The sequence below is a fragment of the Felis catus genome, chromosome D4, assembly GCF_018350175.1.
Source record: "Felis catus isolate Fca126 chromosome D4, F.catus_Fca126_mat1.0, whole genome shotgun sequence".
In the NCBI taxonomy this organism is placed as follows: Eukaryota; Metazoa; Chordata; class Mammalia; order Carnivora; family Felidae; genus Felis; species Felis catus.
Genome location: NC_058380.1, coordinates 83871251 through 83891389, shown reverse-complemented (window position 1 = coordinate 83891389; position 20139 = coordinate 83871251). Strand labels below are relative to the sequence as shown.

The following is a 20139-nucleotide window of genomic DNA, read 5'->3' as shown; positions in this document are numbered from 1 at the left end:
ATGACCTGAGCCGAAGTCGGCCGCTTAACCGACTGAGCCACCCAGGCGCCCCTTGGTGAGCTATTTAAATAATCTTTTTTTTTTTAACCTCACTGTCATGAAGATAACCTCCCGTATTATTATTTAACTATTCAACTTTACCTTTTACATTTATATCCACAGTCTGCCTAGAATTGATTTTCACGTGTAATTGTGTGAATTTTTGTGTGAATCAAGATTCATGTGTTTTCTTTCAATTTAGATATCTAGTTGACCCAATACTGGCTCTTTTTCTTAATTTTTTGGACAAAACTTATTTTTTCTCATTGCTTTACAAAATGTCGCTTTTGTCATTAATCAAATGTCTGTGTGCATGTGTGTTATCTCTCAACTCTACTCCGTTTTGCTCTTCTGGTACCACAGTCTTCAGTCCTGCTTTTCAAAAGTCTTGGTATCCAGTGGAATCAGTCCTTCCGTTTGTTCTTCATCAAGATTATTTTAGCTGCTCTTGACTCTTTGCATTTCTGTATAGATTATAAGATCAACTGGTCCATTTGTCCAAACAAATCTACTGATACTTTGATTGGTATTTGCACTGGTCTGTAGACCAATCTAGGGAGAACTGATGTCCTTATACTTTTGAGGCTTCTAGTATAAAAGATGGCATATTCTGAATTTTCTGTAAGTCATTTTTAAAAAAAAAGTTTTTTTTTTAAAGTTTTTTTTGAGAGACAGAGAGAGACAGAGACAGAGACAGAGTGTGAGTGGGGAGGGGCAGAGAGAGAGGGAGACACAAAACACGAAGCAGGCTCCAGATTCTGAGCTGTCACCAAACAGCCCGACGTGTGGCTTGAACTCATGTACTGTGAGATCGTTACCTGAGCAGAAGTCAGACACTTAACTGAGTCACCTGGTCGCCCCGTGTAACTCATCTTTAATTTAGCTCTCAAGCTGTCAGATTTTTATAGTTTTCTATGATGAAGTCTTACGCATTTGCATTATATTTATTCTTAGTTATTTGATATTACCTGATGCAATTGTAAATGATATATCTTTTTAAAGTTTCATGTAATAATTATTTGTTCTTTGGGATATAGAAATACTATTGGCCTTTTTATATTCACCTTATATCCAGCAACTGTGCTAAAACTCAGTGGTTAATTCTGATAATTTATCTGCAGGTCCTTTTGAAATTTCTATGGAAAGGTTCATATCATCTACAAATAATGACAGCTTTATATTTATTTGATAAAAATATAATTGAGTCATGTGTGATTTTAAATTTTCTAGCCACATTAAAAAGGTGAAATTAATTTTAATAGTATATTTTATTCAACTAAAATACCAAAATATGATTTCAACATGTAACAAGGTAAAAATTATTAATGAGATTTTTACATGCTTTTTCATACTTAATCTTCTAAATTTGGTGTATTTTACACTTATGACACATCTCAATTTAGAGTAGCCATGTTTCAAGTACTTAGTAGCCACGTTTGGCTAATGACTACAGCATAGGTTTAGAGAATGAGGCAAACTTTTTTTTTAAGCAAATGTTATATATATAGCTTTTTTATGTATAACTTTTAATGGAGTCACTGATGGGGCTTCTACTGTCTTGATTATATATAAGTGCCAAGGAGAGATTGAATTTTCAAGGAAGGTTATACTGAAAAGGTGTCATTTGAATGTCTTGAACTATGAATATAAATTTGCCAGGTGAACAAAATGGGCAAAGAGAATAACGTAAAGTTGTGATGTTATATTAGAGTAGAATTCGTTCAGAGCCTTGCAGATACTCTGCTGTGGGCGGAGAAGAGGTCACACTGCGAGAGTGGTGGCTGACTGGCTAGCAGTTCTTCCCCAGTTCCCTGTTTTATGAGTAATTTATTAGTAATGGTAGTTCACATGTTCCAAATAGATAAAGTAAGATAAATTTTCAAAAGTGTAATTGCTGGGCCTAATAAAATACGTATACACCCCAGCACATACGGTGAATCTCGGGGTCTGAACGAATTTTTCTGCCCCTAGAAAATATGCTGGTTTCCGTGCATAGTCAACTGCAATAATTAGTGTACTGTATCTGTAATGGGTTAACTGTTGTATTAAGTTCGTATTTTGGGTTTTTTGGTTTTGTTTTTATTTAAATTCTAGTTAGTTAAGATACAGTTCAATATCGGTTTCAGGAGTAGAATTCCATGAATCATCACTTACGTACAACACCCAGTGCTCATCATAACAAGTGCCCTCCTTCATGCCCATCACCCATCTAGGCCACCCCCCACCTCCCTCCCTCCATCAACCCTCATTTTGTTCTCTATCATTAAGAGCCCCTTCTGGTTTCTTTCCCTCTTTTTTTCCCTCCTTCCCCTATGTTCATCTGTTTTGTTTCTTAAATTCCACATATGAATGAAATCACATGGTATTTGTCTTTCTCTGACTGACATATTTTGCTTAGCATAATACACTCTAGCTCCATCCGTGTTGTTGCAAATGGCAAGATTTCATTCTTTTTGATGGCTGAGTAATATTCCATTATTATATATGTATACACACACACACACACACATCACATCTTCTTTATCCATTCATCCGTCAGTGGACAGTTAGGTCCTATCCATAGTTTAACTATTGATAAGGTTGCTATAAACATTGGGGTGCATGTACCCCTTTGAATCTGTATTTTTGTATCCTTTGGGTAAATATCTAATAATGCAATTGCTGGATTGTAGGATAGTTCTATTTTTAACTTTCTGAGGAACCTCCATACTGTTCTCCGGAGTGGCTCTACGGGTTTATATTTTGTTGATTACTGGTAAAGTTTAACATTTTTTCTTATTAACAGTGATACATTACTACCTTCTAGTTCTCAGATTCCATTCAGGGTTTTCTAGTTGTCCCAATTATATCCTTTGCAGCAGAAAGATCCAGTTCAGGATCAGGCTTTGCACCTCAGTCTTTCTTTTCTTTGGAGGAAAAGGCATTTTCTTGACATATTTTACCTTGGCATTTTTGAAGATTACAGGTAGATTATGTTGTAAAAAGCCTCCCAATTTGGTTTTGTTTGTTTCCTCATGATTAGATTCAAGATCCAGCATCTAATTGAATTGGCAGGAACATTACTTCTCATTGTATCTTACCAAGTGGTATAGGACTTTGATTAGTCCAATTATTAATATTCACTTTGATCATTTGATCAAGGTAGAGTCTGTCAGGTATCACTTCTGTATTTTGGAATTTATGTGTGTTTTATGGAGAAGTACTCTGAAACTCTCCCACACTTTCCATTTATTCAGTCATTTATTTATATCAGCATTGCTTCATGGTTTCTTACTTTATTCAATAGGTTATAATCCATCATTGTCATTATTTGTTTTGATGCTGAAATTATCCCCGGTTTGGCTAGTAGGAGGTTTTTCAAGCTGGATCCTCCTCCTTCTTTTCTTAAATGCTTTATTTTATTTATTTTTATTTTTATTTTTATTTTATTTTTTAAGTAAACTCTACCCTCACCGTGGGGCTTGAACTCACGACCCCAAGATCAAAAGTAGAATTCTGTACTGACTGAGCCAGCCAGGTGCCCCTTATTTTTTTATTTTATTAATTTATTTTTCCAGTTTTATTGAGGAGCATTGATATATAACATTGTACTAGTTTAAGGTGTATGTGTATATTGTGAAATGATTACCACAGTTAAGTGTAGTTAACATCTATCACTTCACATATTCTTTTATTATAAGAACTTTTAAGATTTACTCTTAGCATCTTTCAGATACACAGTTCATTCTTGTTAACTGTAGTCACCATGCTGTATATGTATCTCCAGAACTGAAAGTTTGTACCCTTTGACCACCTTCACTCATTTCCTCTACCCTACCTGCACCTCCAGCAACCACCAATCTATTCTCTCTTTCTATGAGTTTGGTTTTTTTTTTTTTTTTTAGATTCCACACATAAGTGAGATTATACAGTATTTGTCTTTCTCTGACTTATCTTACTTACCATAATGCACTCAAGACCCATCCATGTTGTTTTATATGTATGTTATATATAGGTTCCCTTGGAGATACATATATATATATGTACCTGGTTCCCTTTATCGGAGAATGGTATTACAAGCCGAGATGTAGAGACTAGGTATGTTCATACCAAGTGGAGGTGGTCACTGCTCCAAGGCCCTCTCAGTACATAGATTTACAGAGCTAGGGAGTATGTATGTGTGTATGCTTATGTATATACACAGAGACATACATACCCCATACACATTTATGTCTATATTCTTTTTTTTAATGTTTATTTATTTTTGAGAGAGCGTGAGCAGGGGAGGGGCGGAGAGAGAGGGGAGGGAGGATCTGAAGCTGGCTTTGTGTCAACAGCAGCGAGCCTGACATGGAGCTCGAACCCATGAACTGTGAGATCATGACCTGAGCTGAAGCTGGACTCTCAAATGACTGAGCCACCCAGATGTTCCTATGTCTATATTCTAAAAGATCCATTAGTTCACCCAGACCTTCCACAGGGTTTATTCTAACCTTTCTCTTTTCATATTTGTATCTCTCTTTTCTTATAAAGAGAATTCTGGGTCCCATTGTCCTTAGTTGATTTTCTTATTTAAAAAAAATTTTTTTTAAATTAAAAAAAAATTTTTTTTTTAATCTTTATTTTGAGAGAGAGACAGAGTGTGAGCAGGGGAGGAGCTGAGGGGAGGGAGACACAAAATCAGAAGCAGACTCCAGGCCCTGAGCTGTCAGCAGAGCCCGACGCGGGGCTCGAACCCACGAACCATGAGATCGTGACCTCAGCCGAAGTCAGACGCTCAACTGACTGAGCCATCCAGGTGCCCCTTTTTAATCTTTTTTAATGTTTATTTATTATTAATGAGAGACAGAGAGAGAGACAGAGCATGAGCAGGGGAGGGACAGAGAGAGAGGGAGATGCAGAATTGGAAGCAGGCTCCAGGCTCTGAGCCGTCAGTCAGCACAGAGCCCAACACGGGGCTCGAACCCACAAACCGCAAGATCATGACCTGAGCTGAAGTCGGATGCTTAACTGACTGAGCCACCCAGGCACCCCAGTTGATTTTCTTATTTGATGAATCCTCCCATATATGAAAAATCTCTTCTTGTGGCCTCTGAACCGTTCCATGTGGAAATACTCAGGGTCACCTCCCTCAGGGTTCAACCTCCCGTGCAGACCGGCCCTTTGTGTGCATGTGGATAGTCTCTTCACAGTTTGTGCCCTGTGCGTGGACACCTACTATGCTGTGCCCCACCTAATGGCTGTCAGACTGGATTGCTCAGGAAGGGGCGAGGGCTTCCTGGGAATTCTTGTTTCACCTGAATGTTTCTAGCTGTGGGGTTATTTCTTTATCTTTATCTTTTTTTTTTTTTTTTTTGAGCCCTTTTGGTTTGAGGCCTCGTACTTTCCCTGAGTCTGAGAAGCTTAATGGAAGTTTCTTCCTGAAAATATTTTTCATCATCTCTGCATATTTTTTCTCTTCTATATATACTGTCATGTGGATGTTGATTTTCCCTCATTTCTCTGTTCCATATCTCTTGATTTTTCTTTTATGTATTTTACCTTTTCCTGATGTCAGGCAAAGCCTGATATTTTAGCTTATTAATTTGTTCAACGCTCTCCTTTCTGCTCTTTAATACATTTATCCATTCAGTTTATTTCAGTGATTATATTTTTCATGCCCAGTATTCTTATTTGCTTCATTATGACATTTTCTTCCGGCTTTATTATTGTTTTTTAACGTTTATTTATTTATCTTGAGAGAGAGAAAAAGAGCACGCCCACATGTGCATGTGGGCAAGGAAGGGGCAGAGAGAATCCCAAGCAGGTTCCACACTGTCAGTGCAGGGCCCTACATGGCTGGCGCTTGATCTCATGAGCTGTGAGGTCATGACCGGAGCCAAGAGATCAGGAGTCTGACACTTAATCAGCTGGGCAACCCAGGCATCCCCTTCCTGCATTATTTCTAATATCCTTCCTTATTAAGTTTGAAAGTTTATTTATTTTTAAGATTATATATATATATATATTTTTTTTTAATGTTTATTTTTGAGAGAAAGAGGGCGCACACGCGAGTGAGCAGGGGAGGGGGAGAGAGAGAGGGAGACACAGAATCTGAAGCAGGCTCCACACTGTCAGTGCAAAGCTTGACACGGGGTTCGATCCCACAAACTGTGAGATTGTGACCTGAGCTGAAATCAGATGCTTAAGCACATGAGCCACCCGGGTGCCCTGATTTTAAGTAATCTCTACACCCAGCAGGGGCTCGAACTTGCAACCCCAAGATCAAGAGTCGCGTGCTTTACCGACTGAGCTAGCCAGGTGCCCCAGTTTGTTTATTTTTAAACATTTATTTTCTGTCTTTTCTCCTGTGTCCTGGGGATATTAGTCACCTTGGTTCATGATGTATCTGAGGTGTGGTGAAGAAAGCTACAGTCAGCTTTGATGCCTAGTTTGCGCCTCTCCTGGGTTTAGAGAATGAAGGTGGTAGGGGTCCAGGGAGAGGACTTACCCACCGTCATTATACGGTGTGAAACCCCTTCTAAGGCTCAGCACTTTTTAAGGTCTGTTTCCATCTGTTAGAAACTTCTAGCCCACAAAGTACAGAAAGCAGTGGTGGGAAAAGGGAGCCATGCACATACAGGGACCACCCACTGCCGTCCGTGCATATCCCCACCAGCTGGCCCCATGGCACCCACTTGTTACTCTGCAGCCCCTTGACGGTTTCAGGCTTGCCGACAGTCTTTCTGCCCTGTAACTGCAACTGCCTATTCAGTAAAATGTTGGAGAGAAAAATATTTACCGAAATAACTGCACCACACCCTAACTCTCATCTCTGGTGTCTGGCTCTGGTCTGCTCTGCTCGCATTTTCACCCTACATTAGGACCAGATTTCCCTATGTTGTTCCAGGGATTTCTGTCTGTATGTAAACACAAATTAATTTTTTTGTTTAGTGTAGGTTCATACTTCACATGCTGTCCAGCAGGTTGCTGTTTTTACATTTTATTTTTTAAAAGAGTTTTTTTTTTTCTTAAATGTTTATTTACTTTTGAGACAGAGCAAGATGGTGCAGGGGAGGGGCAGAGAGAGAGAGGGACAGAGTATCTGAAGCAGGCTCTGTGCTGACAGCAGAGAGCCCGATGTAGGACTTGAGCTCACAAACCAGGAGATCATGACCTGGGCCAAAGTCAGATGCTTAACCAACTGAGCCACCCAGGTGCCCCAGCAACTTGCTGTTTTTAAAATGGCTGATTAGGGGCCCCTGGGTGGCTCAGTCAGTTGAGCGTCCTCTTTCTTGATTTTGTCTCAGGTCATGATCTCAGGGTTGTGGGATTACGGAGCCTGCTTCAGATTCTTTCTTTCTCTCTCTGCCCCTCTCCCCCACTTCCGTGCTCTCTATCTCAAAATAAAAAATAAAAAAATTAAAATGGCTGATTAACATGATTGATTACATATGAAGGTAGTTTGGTTTCAATCAAAGATAGCTTTAATATATGTGTATGTATAGTTTTTATATCCCTTTTACACTGAGGTGTCTTCATATAATTACCTTATCTTTTTTTTTTTTTATTTTTTTTTTAACGTTTATTTATTTTTGAGACAGAGAGAGACAGAGCATGAATGCGGGAGGGTCAGAGAGAGAGAGGGAGACACAGAATCTGAAACAGGCTCCAGGCTCTGCACTGTCAGCACAGAGCCCGACGCGGGGCTCGAACTCACGGAGGTGAGATCATGACCTGGGCCAAAGTCGGACACTTAACCGACTGAGCCACCCAGGCGCCCCTAATTACCTTATCTTAAATGTAAGTTAGTGATAGGGTAGAGTGTAGTTGTCAGTGTTCTGTGAAGCACTTGATAATTGCCCTCTTTGATTCTTTTAGGTTGTTACCAGTTTTTAAATACTGTATGATGATACTGAAATAAATATCTTTATGGATAAAGTGTTTTACATTTACAGATCATTTTCAAGGATGGATTTACAGAATGGATCAAATAGAGGAGTAGGTCAAAAGGCATTCAAATAGTATTTCCAATATGATGTACCAACTTGCATTCCTACTGACAATATGAGAGTGTTTTCCCACACCATCGTGCACTTAGGTTATTTTGATGATTTGACTGTGATCAGAAGAATTCTGTATCTTGAAAAAAATGCTATCAAATAATATAATTAAGGTATGTTCCTCATTTTATTCTTATCTATCGGATAAATGGACATATGTTTTCTTACAGGACTGAATTTGCTCTTAAAGAAATCATGTCCTCTGGAGGTGCTGAAGATGATATCCCACAGGGAGAGAGGAAAACAGTTACAGATTTTTGTTACCTTCTGGATAAATCTAAGCAACTGTTCAACGGATTAAGGTTAGTGGACTCTTGATGCCTTAAACTTTTCTCTAGTTCTGTGTTTTTTTCCCTATGGCTGGTGTGTGGTAAGTTTCTGAAAGTCATGGATAGAATGTTTTATAAATACCTGTATTAGAGGTCAGGTGATCATGCTGTTTTGACCCTCTGCATTTTCAGATGAGAAGACAATAGGAAAGAGGAATACTGTTTCCTTCAAGTTGAGGCGAGCAGTTTTGTTAGATGGTTTTGTATACGGTATTCACATCATACCTTATTTATTTATTTATTTATTTATTTATTTATTTATTTATTTATTTATTTTTAATGTTTTTATTTTTGAGAGACAGAGAGAGACAGAGCACTAGTGGGGAAGGAGCAGAGAGAGAGGGAGACCCAGAACCTGAAGCGGGCTCCAGGCTCTGAGCTGTCAGCACAGAGCCCGACGCGGGGCTAGAACTCACGAACTGTGAGATCATGACCTGAGCCGAAGTCAGCGCCCAACCGACTGAGCCACCCAGGTGCCCCCACATCATACCCTATTTACATCTGATTTTACACATTGGGGTATTGAAGTTAATGTATCTTTTAAGAAAACATTTACAATTATAAAGATAATTACAAGATTATCAAATATTCATTTGATAATATTCCATGACCACTGTATCTAAAGTTATACTTTCAGTCACTTTATCCCTATATTCATTTAATTTTTTAATAAAACTGATGACTGTCTTGAGCAATCTTATTAATTTGCCTATAATGTCTTCCTACATAAAACTAATATTCCCAGGAATAGGACCCTGTTTGTCACGGTTTCTCTAGTACATAATGGCCAGGGTCTGGCCCACTGCAGATGCTTCATAAACATTTGTTAAATGAAGGATTCCAAAGGCAGGTTTCTTAACTTCTGTACTCTGCTGCTTTCTATTTTGTGCCAGAGAAGAATCTTTGAGATCAGCTTCTGGTAATAATCAGATTAATTGCAACTTTTTAAAGAATTATTTTCTGGGGTCTGGGTGGCTCAGTTGGTTAAGTGTCCGACTTTGGCTCGGTCATGATCTTGCAGTTCGTGAGTTCAAGCCCTGCCTTAGGCTCTGTGCTGACAACTCAGAGCCTGGAGCCTGCTTCGGATTCTGTGTCTCCCTCTCTCTCTGCCCCTCCCATGCTCATGCTGTCTCTCTCTGTCTCTCAATAATAAATGTTAAAAAAAAATAAAAAAATAAAAAGAGTTATTTTCTGGGGCACCTGGGTGGCTCAGTTTATTGACCATCCGACTCTTGGTTTCTGCTCATGTCTTGATCTCATGACTTGCGAGATCAGTTCCTATGTTCGGCTCTGCGCTGATAAGCATGGAGGCTGCTTGAGATTCTCTCTCTCTCCCTCCTCTCTCTCTGCCCCTCCCTCTGATCTCTCTCTATCCCTCAAAATAAATAAATAAAATTTAAAAAAGAAAACGTATTTTTTCAACTGATTATTGCATTTCTTGCATATTTTTTCTTGTCCCTTGTCCTCCCTCCTTTTTATACTTGTAATGCCTGGAGTGAACATCCAGCTCAGGTCCCCTATAATGACCTACTCTTGATTTTCATCTCTGTTCTCTTTTACATCATTTCGTTTTCAGAAAGTGTCTCTGAAATTTGTCCACCATATGCCAGACATACTCTTCTTTTGTATTCATTTACTCTTTATGGGATGTATGTCATCTTGTCATTTCATATCAGCATTTTTTGCTATACTGCTTAATAAAAAGCCCTAGATACTACGTTTTGACCCAAAGTTTACTAGCTTCTCTATATATTCGTATTTGAATATAAGAATGAGTATAGTATGAGTATGTCTTTCACTGAGTATGTTTGAGAAGCATATTGAATTTAGTGGCATCTCCCTTCTTAAAAAGGAATTATTTTCCTAATCTGATTCTGGATCATAAATGAATCCTTAAAGCTCAAGTAATCTCTTGCTAGAGACTCTCCATCTGGCTAAAATCACTCTGTAACTACAACAACAGTAACAGTAACACATTTCCACACAGCATTCTACAGTTTGTAAATCGTGTTAAAGTACGTCTTCATCTTTTTTTTTTTTATTTAAAAAAAATTTTTTTTTTTTTAACGTTTATTTATTTTTGGGACAGAGAGAGACAGAGCATGAACGGGGGAGGGGCAGAGAGAGAGGGAGACACAGAATCGGAAACAGGCTCCAGGCTCTGAGCCGTCAGCCCAGAGCCTGACGCGGGGCTCGAACCCACGGGCCGCGAGATCGTGACCTGGCTGAAGTCGGACGCTTAACCGACTGCGCCACCCAGGCGCCCCAGTACGTCTTCATCTTTAAGCCACACGATGACAGTATATAGTACAAAACACGTAACTAGGGTTGATTGTTTTATTTTACCCTCTTTTTAAATGTGCAAATTTTAAATTTAAATTTGTTGTGCAGATCAATTTAACAGCTCAAGTGTGTCTCATTTTGATCTTTTTTTAAATTGCCATTTTAATGATCACACTGATTTTATTTTTATTTTTGAATTTTTGATTTTATTTAGTTTTAAAGTAATTGCAGAGTAAAATTGTGTCTGTGGGGATGGTAGGAAAACCTAATACATGGAGAGGTTACACGAGATCTAATCTTTAGGACTGTTTATTTATTGTTACAGAAATTTATTATAATATGCTTGTGATACCTATTTCAGTTTAGTTCTTGAGCTCTTGAAACTGTATCGGGTCCAAGAATTAATCCTTCTGGGCACCTGGGTGGCTCCAACTTCAGCTCAGGTCATGATCTCATGGTTCATGATTTCAAGCCCCACTTTGGGCTCTGTGCTGACAGCTCAGAGCCTGGATCCTGCTTCAGATTCTGTGTCTCGCTCGCTCTCTCTGCCCCTCCCCTGCTTGTGCTCTGTCTCTCTCTCTCAAAAATAAACATTCAGTTTGAAATTTCCCTTCTTCATTTGTTAAGTCAATAATTTTGTCAGTATACATGTGTAACTTGCAGATACCATAAATTGCTACCCAGAAAGCACTATTTTTTTTTCTTAACTTACATTATATCACTCTGGCACTGTGGCCACAGCTTGCTTGCTTGCTTGCTTGCTTGCTTGCTTGCTTTCTTTCTTTCTTTCTTTTATGTTTATTTATTTATTTAGAGAGAGAACGCCCACACACGTGCAAGCAGGGAAAGGGCAGAGAGGGAGAGAGAGAATCTCAAGCAGAGCCCAGTGCAGAGCTTGATCCCATGAACTGCAAGATAGTGACCTGAGCCGAAATCAAGAGTTGGACACAACCTACTGAGCCGCCCAAACACCCCTGAAAGCAGTATTTTCTATACTAATATATTGATTGCCTCCCAGATGTGGAGTAGTACTTCCCCAAAGTGCTATTTTTAAAATTTGAGAATCGTGGGGTGCCTGGGTGGCTCAGTCGGTTGAGCGTCCAACATCAGCTCAGGTCATGATCTTGCAGTTCATGGGTTCGAGCCCCACATCAGGCTCCCTGCTGTCAGCCTGTCAGTGCAGAGCCTGCTTCTGATCCTCTGTCCCCCTCTCTCTGCACCTCCCCTGCTTGCACTCTCCCAAAAAGAAATCAAGTAAGTCATTTAAATTATTATTTAAAAAATAAAATAAAATAAAATTTGAAAATAATAATAATAAATTTTGGCCTAGAGGAATGGATAAGCAGATTCATCAGGGATTTATTTTCAGTGTTTTGTGTACAGGGCCCTCTTTTAAAAATTTATTTTTTGGGGGCGCCTGGGTGGCGCAGTCGGTTAAGCGTCCGACTTCAGCCAGGTCACAATCTCGCGGTCCGTGGGTTCGAGCCCCGCGTCAGGCTCTGGGCTGATGGCTCAGAGCCTGGAGCCTATTTCCGATTCTGTGTCTCCCCCTCTCTCTGCCCCTCCCCCGTTCATGCTCTGTCTCTCTCTGTCCCACAAATAAATAAATGTTGAAAAAAAAAATTTAAAAATTTATTTTTTTATTTTTTTTTTAAATATTTATTTATTTTGAGAGAGAGAGAGCGCGCAGAATCAGGGGAGGGATAGAGACAGAGAGAGAGGGGGAGAGAGAGAGAGGGAGAGAGAGAGAGAGAGAGAGAGAGAGAGAGAGAATCATAAGCAGGCTCTACAGTGTCAGCACAGAGCCTGATGCAGGGCTCGATCCCATGAACTGTGAGATCATGACCTGAGCCGAAATCAAGAGTTGAACACTTAACCGACTGAGCTACCCAGGTGCGCCCAGGGCCCTCTTTATTTTAAACAGCCTTAATTATTTCTGTAATGAATATGATGAGTAAAGTATATATATTCTCTGAATGCTTTTGGGTTGCTGTTTGACAGAGATGTAGCTAATGGCAGTGCAAGTGTGAAGTTTCCTGAGAGATTAGTACTTTGATTCTCTTCCTTTTTTTCACTTTTTAAGAACATCTGTTTTACACACATACACACACACAAACAGAATGATATAGAATTATTAAAAAGATTTGGTGGATAAATAAATGAAAAAGAGCGAATTACAAAAACAGTATGTTCTTCATGAACTTGATTTATCAAAAATTCTATATTAAATTGATGTTCTGTATACCCTAGTAGCTCTTAGCGGGGACTGTTTGCTTTTACCGCCCAGTTTGGTCCCTAACCAAAGACCAAATATATTTGGGGGTTGATTTTCTCAAAATGTCTGGTACATATGGGGGTGTGTATTTTCTCTGCTTGTTTATCTAAATGAAAATGCTTTGTTCAGTATTAGGCCTTGGTTGGAAAGGCCTCTATTTATCAGTTCTGTAGGTTGTGTTTGAGTTCCCCATGGTGGTGGTTGTGGGGTGTGTGGCATTCTTCTCCACCCTGCTCTCCCATTCCCTCTCCAAAGTAGCTCTTTGAGTTATGCGAATTAAAAACCTCTCTGCTTTTCAAGGGGTGATACAGTTTTAGTGCATTTCTTTTGAAATAGAGAGGATTTCTTTGGGAAAAATGAAAAGAAAATTTTTTTGGTCGTTTTCCCTCTTTATATCTATGTTGGTCTGAATAGAAAACAGGATCATAGTGCTTATAGAGAAGAAGAAATACATTGGTGGTGGTCTGGACCAGTTTTGGGACTTGGGGAAATGGGAAAGTGGGGACCCAGCTAGAGTAGCATAGCCTTAAACATGGGGCCCTTCCTTCCCGACATTCCTCTCACTGTTAGTGTTTATCAATTTTGACTAGCTTTCCTTCATGCTTTCTCTATTTTTCTTGAGTTCACAAACTAATTATTAAACTTACAATGCAGTGTAATAGACTTGCAGAAAAGTACAAAGATTATGAATGTATTTTTTACAAATGGAGCATATCCATGTGGCTTGTACTTGGATAAAGAAATAGAACATATGGGGCGCCTGGGTGGCTCAGACGGTTGAGTGTCTGACTCTTGATTTTGGCTCAGGTCATGATCTCAAGATCATGGGATCAAGTCCTGCACGGGGCTCTGTGCTGACAGTGCAAAGCCTGCTTGAAATTCTCTCTCTCCCTCTCTCTGCCCCTCCCCTACTTGCTCGCCCTCTCTTTTTCTCTCAAAATAGATAAGTAAACATAAAAAAAAGAAACCAACAGAACATTTAGCACCTCAGCAACCCCCTGTGTTCCCTCTCACTTGGACTTTTAAACTCCTTATGAGCAGAGCAAAAAAGTGCATTTCAGTTCATGAAAGGCTTCAGAGTTTCTATATAATGTCTTACTCAGATGTAATAAATTCCCTTTTTGCCCTTGAAGGTGTGTCTTTCCACCTTATATTATGTTGTTCATCTAAGTTCTCAGAACCTTTTAATTTTCCTAGGCATGAATATTTTTTATAACGTTTATTTTATTTTTGAGAGAAAGCGTGAGTGGGGGAGGGGCAGAGAGAGAGAGAGAGAGAGAGAGAGAGAGAGAGGAGGACAGATGATCCGAAGCGGGCTCTGCTTTGACAGGAGCAAGCCCTGTGGGAGGCTCGAACTCACGAACCACGAGATCATGACCTGAGCCGAAGTCAGATGCTTAGCTGACTGAGCCACCCAGGTGCCCCTAGATGTGAATATCTTAACGAAGTGTTTTTCTTGCCTGAAAATATCTCCTTATATTATGTGCATAATAAATAAGCTGTTTCCACTCACTGTGTAAGAAAACATAGACCAAGAGAGTGAGAAATAGATAAAATGAATGGTGTTTTTCCTTTAATAGCTCTTGCATGTAGTTACAGTAGTAATGAAGTGAGAATAATGTTAGAAATATCTTTGAATACTGTCAGAAAATGATCAAAAGCCCCAGTGCTTGCAGGGTTCCAGTTACCATGGTGACTAAGACTGCCGGAGCAGAATGGAATACTTGCTGGGATTATATAAGACAGCATCTTGAGACATGTATTTGAGATACACAGCTGTCCCTGCCAGTGATATCCATGACTGTTGGTGCTTTGAGACAGCAGAGGCCTCCAAATCACTGATTATTTGACTCTGGAAGAGCAAATATACATAGCCAAAATAAGCACTGGAGGCCACAAATATACATTGACAGAGAAGTGTGCCAAAGTGAAGTATAATGGTCTTAAATAAAAATAACTGAGAAATTGTTTTGATGAAATAGGCTTCTAATATTTCAAATTAAAGAAGAAATCCCCCACAATACTTCCTTGAAGAGCCTATTTTTAGGATGCCCTGGTTCCTAAGTAGGAAAGGGTAACTGGGAGATGAACGGTCTGTTCCCTTGTCCCTTTCCTCCCCTCCTGCAACCCTTCCTTCCTCTTTCTTCCTTCTTTTTCTGCCCTTCCCTCTTCCTTCTCTTCTTTCCTCAAAAAATTCATACCTTCCTTGAGGCAAGCTCTGCACACCGGTAATAGTAGGGTATCTGTGGGGCGCCTGGGTGGCTCAGTCAGTTGAGCATCCAACTTTGGCTCAGGTCATGATCTCACGGTTCGTGAGTTCGAGCCCCACTTTGGGCTCTGTGCTGACAGCTCGGACCCTGGAGCCTGCTTCAGATTCTGTGTCTCCCTCTCTCTCTGCCCCTCCCCCACCCATCCTCTGTCTCTCTCTGTCTTTCAAAAATAAATAAAAACATTTTTAAAAAGTTTAAAAACATAGTAGAGTATATGTTATTTCAAAGATGATGCTTAAAGTAGCTGTACAAGCTTGTAATAAATATTTTGGTTTTCTGTGGCTTCTTGCTCAAAAGAATTGCACATGCATTTGAGGTAGACTGCCACCAGAGTGCAGTGGATATCTTGGTCACATGATGTAGAGAAGTGTGGACTAATAAAAATTTAATACGAACCACAAATGTGATTTTAATTGTCTAGTAGCCAGATCTTAAAAAATGTAAAAAGGCAAAAATGAAATTAATGTTAATAATTTGTTTGATCTAATATATCTAAAATACTTTATTTCAACATGTCATCAATATAGAAAAATTATTGAGATCTTTTGCATTCTTTTTTTTCATACTTAGTCCTTGAAGTACACTGAATATTTTATTAACTTTTTTAATCCTTATTTTTTTATTTTTGAGAGAGAGAGAGAGAGAGAGAGAGAGAGAGAGAAAACATGAGTGGGGAAGGAGCAGAGAGAAGGGAGGAGAGAACAGAGGACCCGAAGCAGGCTCCATGCTGACAGCAGACAGCCTCATGCGGGGCCTAAACTCATGAATCACTAGATCATGATCTGAGCTGAAGGTGGATGCTCAACCAACTGAGCCACTAAGGTGCCCCCTGAATATTTTATATAAACTTAACATACATTTGAGTTCAGATGAGCCACTTTTCAGGTACTCAGTTCCCATGTATGGCTATTGACTCAGGCAAAATTCCTCCCACTTTTAGCTTCTGTTCACAAAATGATCCACTGTGCTTTCTGGAGAATATATACTGGCTGTTTTGGGGTTCTCTTCTTCACAGGTCCATCAGATGTCCCTGTTTGTTTCTTCTGTCTCTTCCTGTACAGATGCCAATAGCCTGCAGGTCTTTTGGCTGTTGGTGATTTGTCCCTACCCAGCTGTATTTGGGGATTTGAAGGATACTTTATTACTTACTCTGTTAGTTTGCTAGGACTATCATAACAACATATCACAGATTGGGTTGCTTAAACAACAGAAATTTATTATCTCACCGTTCTGGAGGCTAAAAGTCCCAGATCAAGGTACTAGCAAGGTTGGCTCTTTCTGAGGCCTCACTCCTTGGCTTGGAGATGGCTGTTTTCTCACTGTGTACTTAAATCTAGTCATCCCTCCATACGTGCGCATCCCTGGTGTCTCTGTGTGTGTCCTTATCTCCTCCTTATAGGACACAAGTCAGATTATATTAGTGCCCACCCAAAAGGCCTTGTTTCAATTTAATTACTATATTTGTTTAAAGGTCCCATGTCCAAATGCACATTCCGAGGTACTGGGGGTTAGGACTTCAACATATGAATTTTGAAGTGACATAACACTTACTTTTGCTGAAGATGTTGTTTGGGGTTTTGGTTTTGTTATCTAATGTTTCTGTCTGTTTTTGGAATGTACCTGAGTAGCTGAAACTATGCTGCTGTCCTTTCCCCAGAATCCAGAAAATCAGCTATTTAAATGATATACCAAAATTTTAAACACTAAAATAGATGAGTATATTTCTAATTAGTTCTTTTTGACTATCAAAGTTCAGTATAACCTGACCTAAAAAGTTACCGTTTTCTAAGATCTTAATTGTCAGGCCTGGCTAGGAACAAAAATACACGTCTTCACCTTTTTATTAAAAATTTTTTTTTTTTTTTAGTTTTTATTTATTTTGGAGAGACAGATCATGAGCAGGAGAGGGGTGGAGAGAGAGGAAGACAGATAATCCGAAGCAGGCTCCAGGCTCCAAGCTGTCAGCACAGAGCCTGACTCGGGGCTTGAGCTCATGAACCGTGAGATCGTGACCTGAGCTGAAGTCTCAGCTTAACCGGCTGAGCCACCCAGGCGCCCCGACACATCTTCACCTTTATAATTGCTAGTGGGTTAGACCAGGGATTGGTAAGGGGGAAGGTATTTGTGTTTACTTTTTTTGTTTTGTTTTGTTTTTGTCTTTTTGTGTGTGATCTTCTAAGATCTTCCAGGAGTAGTGTAAAGAGAAAAAGGAAAGATTTTAAGAATAATAGATTTCACTAAATCCTCAAAACAACCTCATTAGCACCGATTTTCTTGGTTCATAAATGAGAAAAACAAAACTTTGGCAGATAAGCAATAGCTTATGTTAATACAATGGGTTGTAATTTGGGAAGTGCTACCTCAGAGAAGTTTTTCCTTAGTGTAGGAGTAAGGATCCCAAAACTTACAGGGAAGCTCTGATAGCCTCTTCCCTGGAGGTGACGCAGGAGAATACTCTAATGATGTAGGAATGACGCAGTTCCTGGCTTCTTGCGCTCATCTTCTTGGTTCTCTGAGAAATCCACATCTGTAGAACTCCTTTGGGTAACATCATACCTACAAAATAGTCACAGACCTTTGGAGGGACAAGGCAGCAACACCTTAGAGGACTTTAAAACTTGACAACCTTTTTTTCTATGCGCAAGGGGCCAGTGGAAAACAAATGTATTTCTAAGTGTAAGATTTTGTATACTTCCCCTGGAGCTGGTTCACAGGAGGAGAAGACAGCATTCCGTAGCTTTATTTGGCTTGGCATTTCTAAATTCAAACTAAGGGTGATTATTCAAAGTTATTCAAATTCATAAACCATCCTTAGGAATGGAACAATGTACTAAGTGCTTTCTGTGTGCCCACACCATTCTAGGTACAGGGCTAGCGATGGGAGCAGGATGCAGAGATAAAGGGAATGTCCACCTTCTACCTAATCAAGCACTCTTGTGCATTTTTTCTCAATCTCTCATTCAAAAAAAGCTTTTATCCCTCTTCAGTAAACAAAAGAGTTGGGATGCCTGGGTGGCTCAGTCAATTAAGCAACGGTTAGTGAGACTGAGCCCCATGTCGAGTTCTGTGCTGACAGTGCAGAGCCTGCTTGGATTCTCTGTCTCTCTCTCTCTCTCTCTCTCTGCCCCTCTCCCACATGTGCTCGCGTGTGTGCACTCTTTCTCACTCTCAAAAATAAATAAAATTTTAAAAAGTTGATATAGCGGTATCATTAAGATATCCTCCCCAAAGGAAACACTCAGCCTTAACAGTCTAGACCTGTGGATACCCCCAGCATCTTCCAACTCACAGATCGATTCTTAAACCTAAATTTGGAAACCAGGTATGCCAGTTGGTTAAAAAAAAACAAACATACCGGTGTTAAAACAAGGAATTGCTGATTGGCCTTGCAAGTCCTGAACACAATTTTGTCTGGCATATAATTGAACACAGAGGCATGGATTAGAACAAAGATGTCACTGTATGTAATACAGTCTTCTCTGTGTAAACAAGAATGTGTGATGGGACACTGTGCTCCTTGACTGAAAACCTTGTTCAGAGGAGTTGAGTTATGCCTTTGACTAGAGCTTTGGTCATAGCTTTGTTGGAGGTCATTTGCATCCCATGACCTGGGGAGCAGAATGAGCTCACAGAGAAGAAATTACTAACGTAGAATCAAAATCTAAATTGTTTTCCCTTATGGTGCAAAGAAGAGAACATTAGATTAGGGGTTAGAAGGTTTGAATTTGAATCGTAGTTCAACAATTTACAGGTCATGAGTTCCCAGACAACTCGCGTAAGGTCCTTGATCCTTAGTGTGTGTGTGTGTGTGTGTGTGTGTGTGTGTGTGTACGTGTATGTATGTGTGTATGTGTGTGTAAATGTGTTTACACACACACATATATGCCCTAGAGAAGCCAAGCATTTAACTATGGGACTAAGGAAAGAGACGCCAGTAGAAGAGAACAGGAAGGACAAAAAGGAGAGAATTACAAGATGGGGGACATGGTGCGCAGCAGCACGCCACAGGGAGGACGGACGCGAGGATGGAAGGGTGGCTATCGGGCTGGGATGTCAGGTGTGGGTGGGTGTCAGCCATCTTAGCTAATTCCGCTTAGTTAGGATGGTTGATTTATAGAAACCCAGAAGAGGTTTCCTAAGTTTTGACATCTCAGCGTTACATTGGAAACATCTCTGAGATAAGAACCAGGTTTAATCATTTGCACGACACTTTTTGCTACTGTAGTCTCTGAACTTTCGTTGGTAGAGTTGAGGATTTAAAAAAAAGGAGCGAGATAAGTGTCATACTTTCAATTTCTACTAACGCTTTGGAAGAAGAATATGAGCAGTCAATTTATAACATAGGTGCCTTTGCAAAAAGTGAAATATCAGGTCATTTAGCTTACAGGATAATTCACAGAGCCCCATTTAATTTAATTCTATGGACCATTAATTTCCCATCTCTGACATCAGTATTAATAACCAAATGATGTATTCAGAGTTTAAAACCATAGTCAAGCTCTGAATAGTAGAGGAATTTGTCTAAACCTCTTTATAAAATACCTTAGTTAGTTTTAGACTCTAATCAAATTATAGTGGTATGTATATTAGCTTCTGTGATAGGTCTTATTAGAGAAGGGGTGGTCACAGGACTTAGCCTTTAGGAAGTTAAACAAAAATTTAACTCTGTGTTGAAAAAGAAATTCCTGTCTGTATAGCTGCGTTTTAATTTTTTTATTACTATTTTTTTATTTTTTATTTTTTTATATTTGCTTAATTTTGAGAGAGAGAGAATGTGCAGGGGAGGGGCAGAGAGAGAGAGAGGGAGACAGGATTTAAAGCAGGCTCTGCACTGACAGCAGAGAGCCTGATGTACGACTTGAACTCACAAACCGGGAGATCATGACCTGAGCCAAAGTTGGATGCTTAACCAACTGAGCCAC

At 39.6% G+C, this 20139-nt stretch overlaps 1 protein-coding gene and 1 long non-coding RNA gene across 9 annotated transcripts in view; one reads left to right on the top strand and one right to left on the bottom strand.

The window, feature by feature from the left end:
* Positions 1-20139, top strand: part of SCAI (suppressor of cancer cell invasion) — a 157174-nt gene that overhangs the window by 68069 nt on the left and 68966 nt on the right. For all 6 annotated transcript variants that reach the window (XM_045043270.1, XM_023242707.2, XM_045043271.1 and 3 more), the window contains one exon: positions 8231-8362. In XM_045043270.1, coding sequence (XP_044899205.1) covers positions 8231-8362 — 132 coding nt within the window. The remainder of the gene's footprint in view (positions 1-8230; positions 8363-20139) is intronic.
* LOC111557543 overlaps positions 1-20139 on the bottom strand; it is a 51052-nt gene that overhangs the window by 21634 nt on the left and 9279 nt on the right. The window contains exons 2-3 of one of the 3 annotated variants that reach the window (XR_006588950.1): positions 17626-17773; positions 14499-14799 (exon numbers count right to left, since the gene is read on the bottom strand). This is a non-coding gene — a long non-coding RNA (uncharacterized LOC111557543). Of the gene's footprint in view, positions 1-14498; positions 14800-17518; positions 17774-20139 lie in introns of those variants that run through there. The other 2 variants (XR_002737665.2, XR_002737664.2) reach the window with 2 other exon arrangements.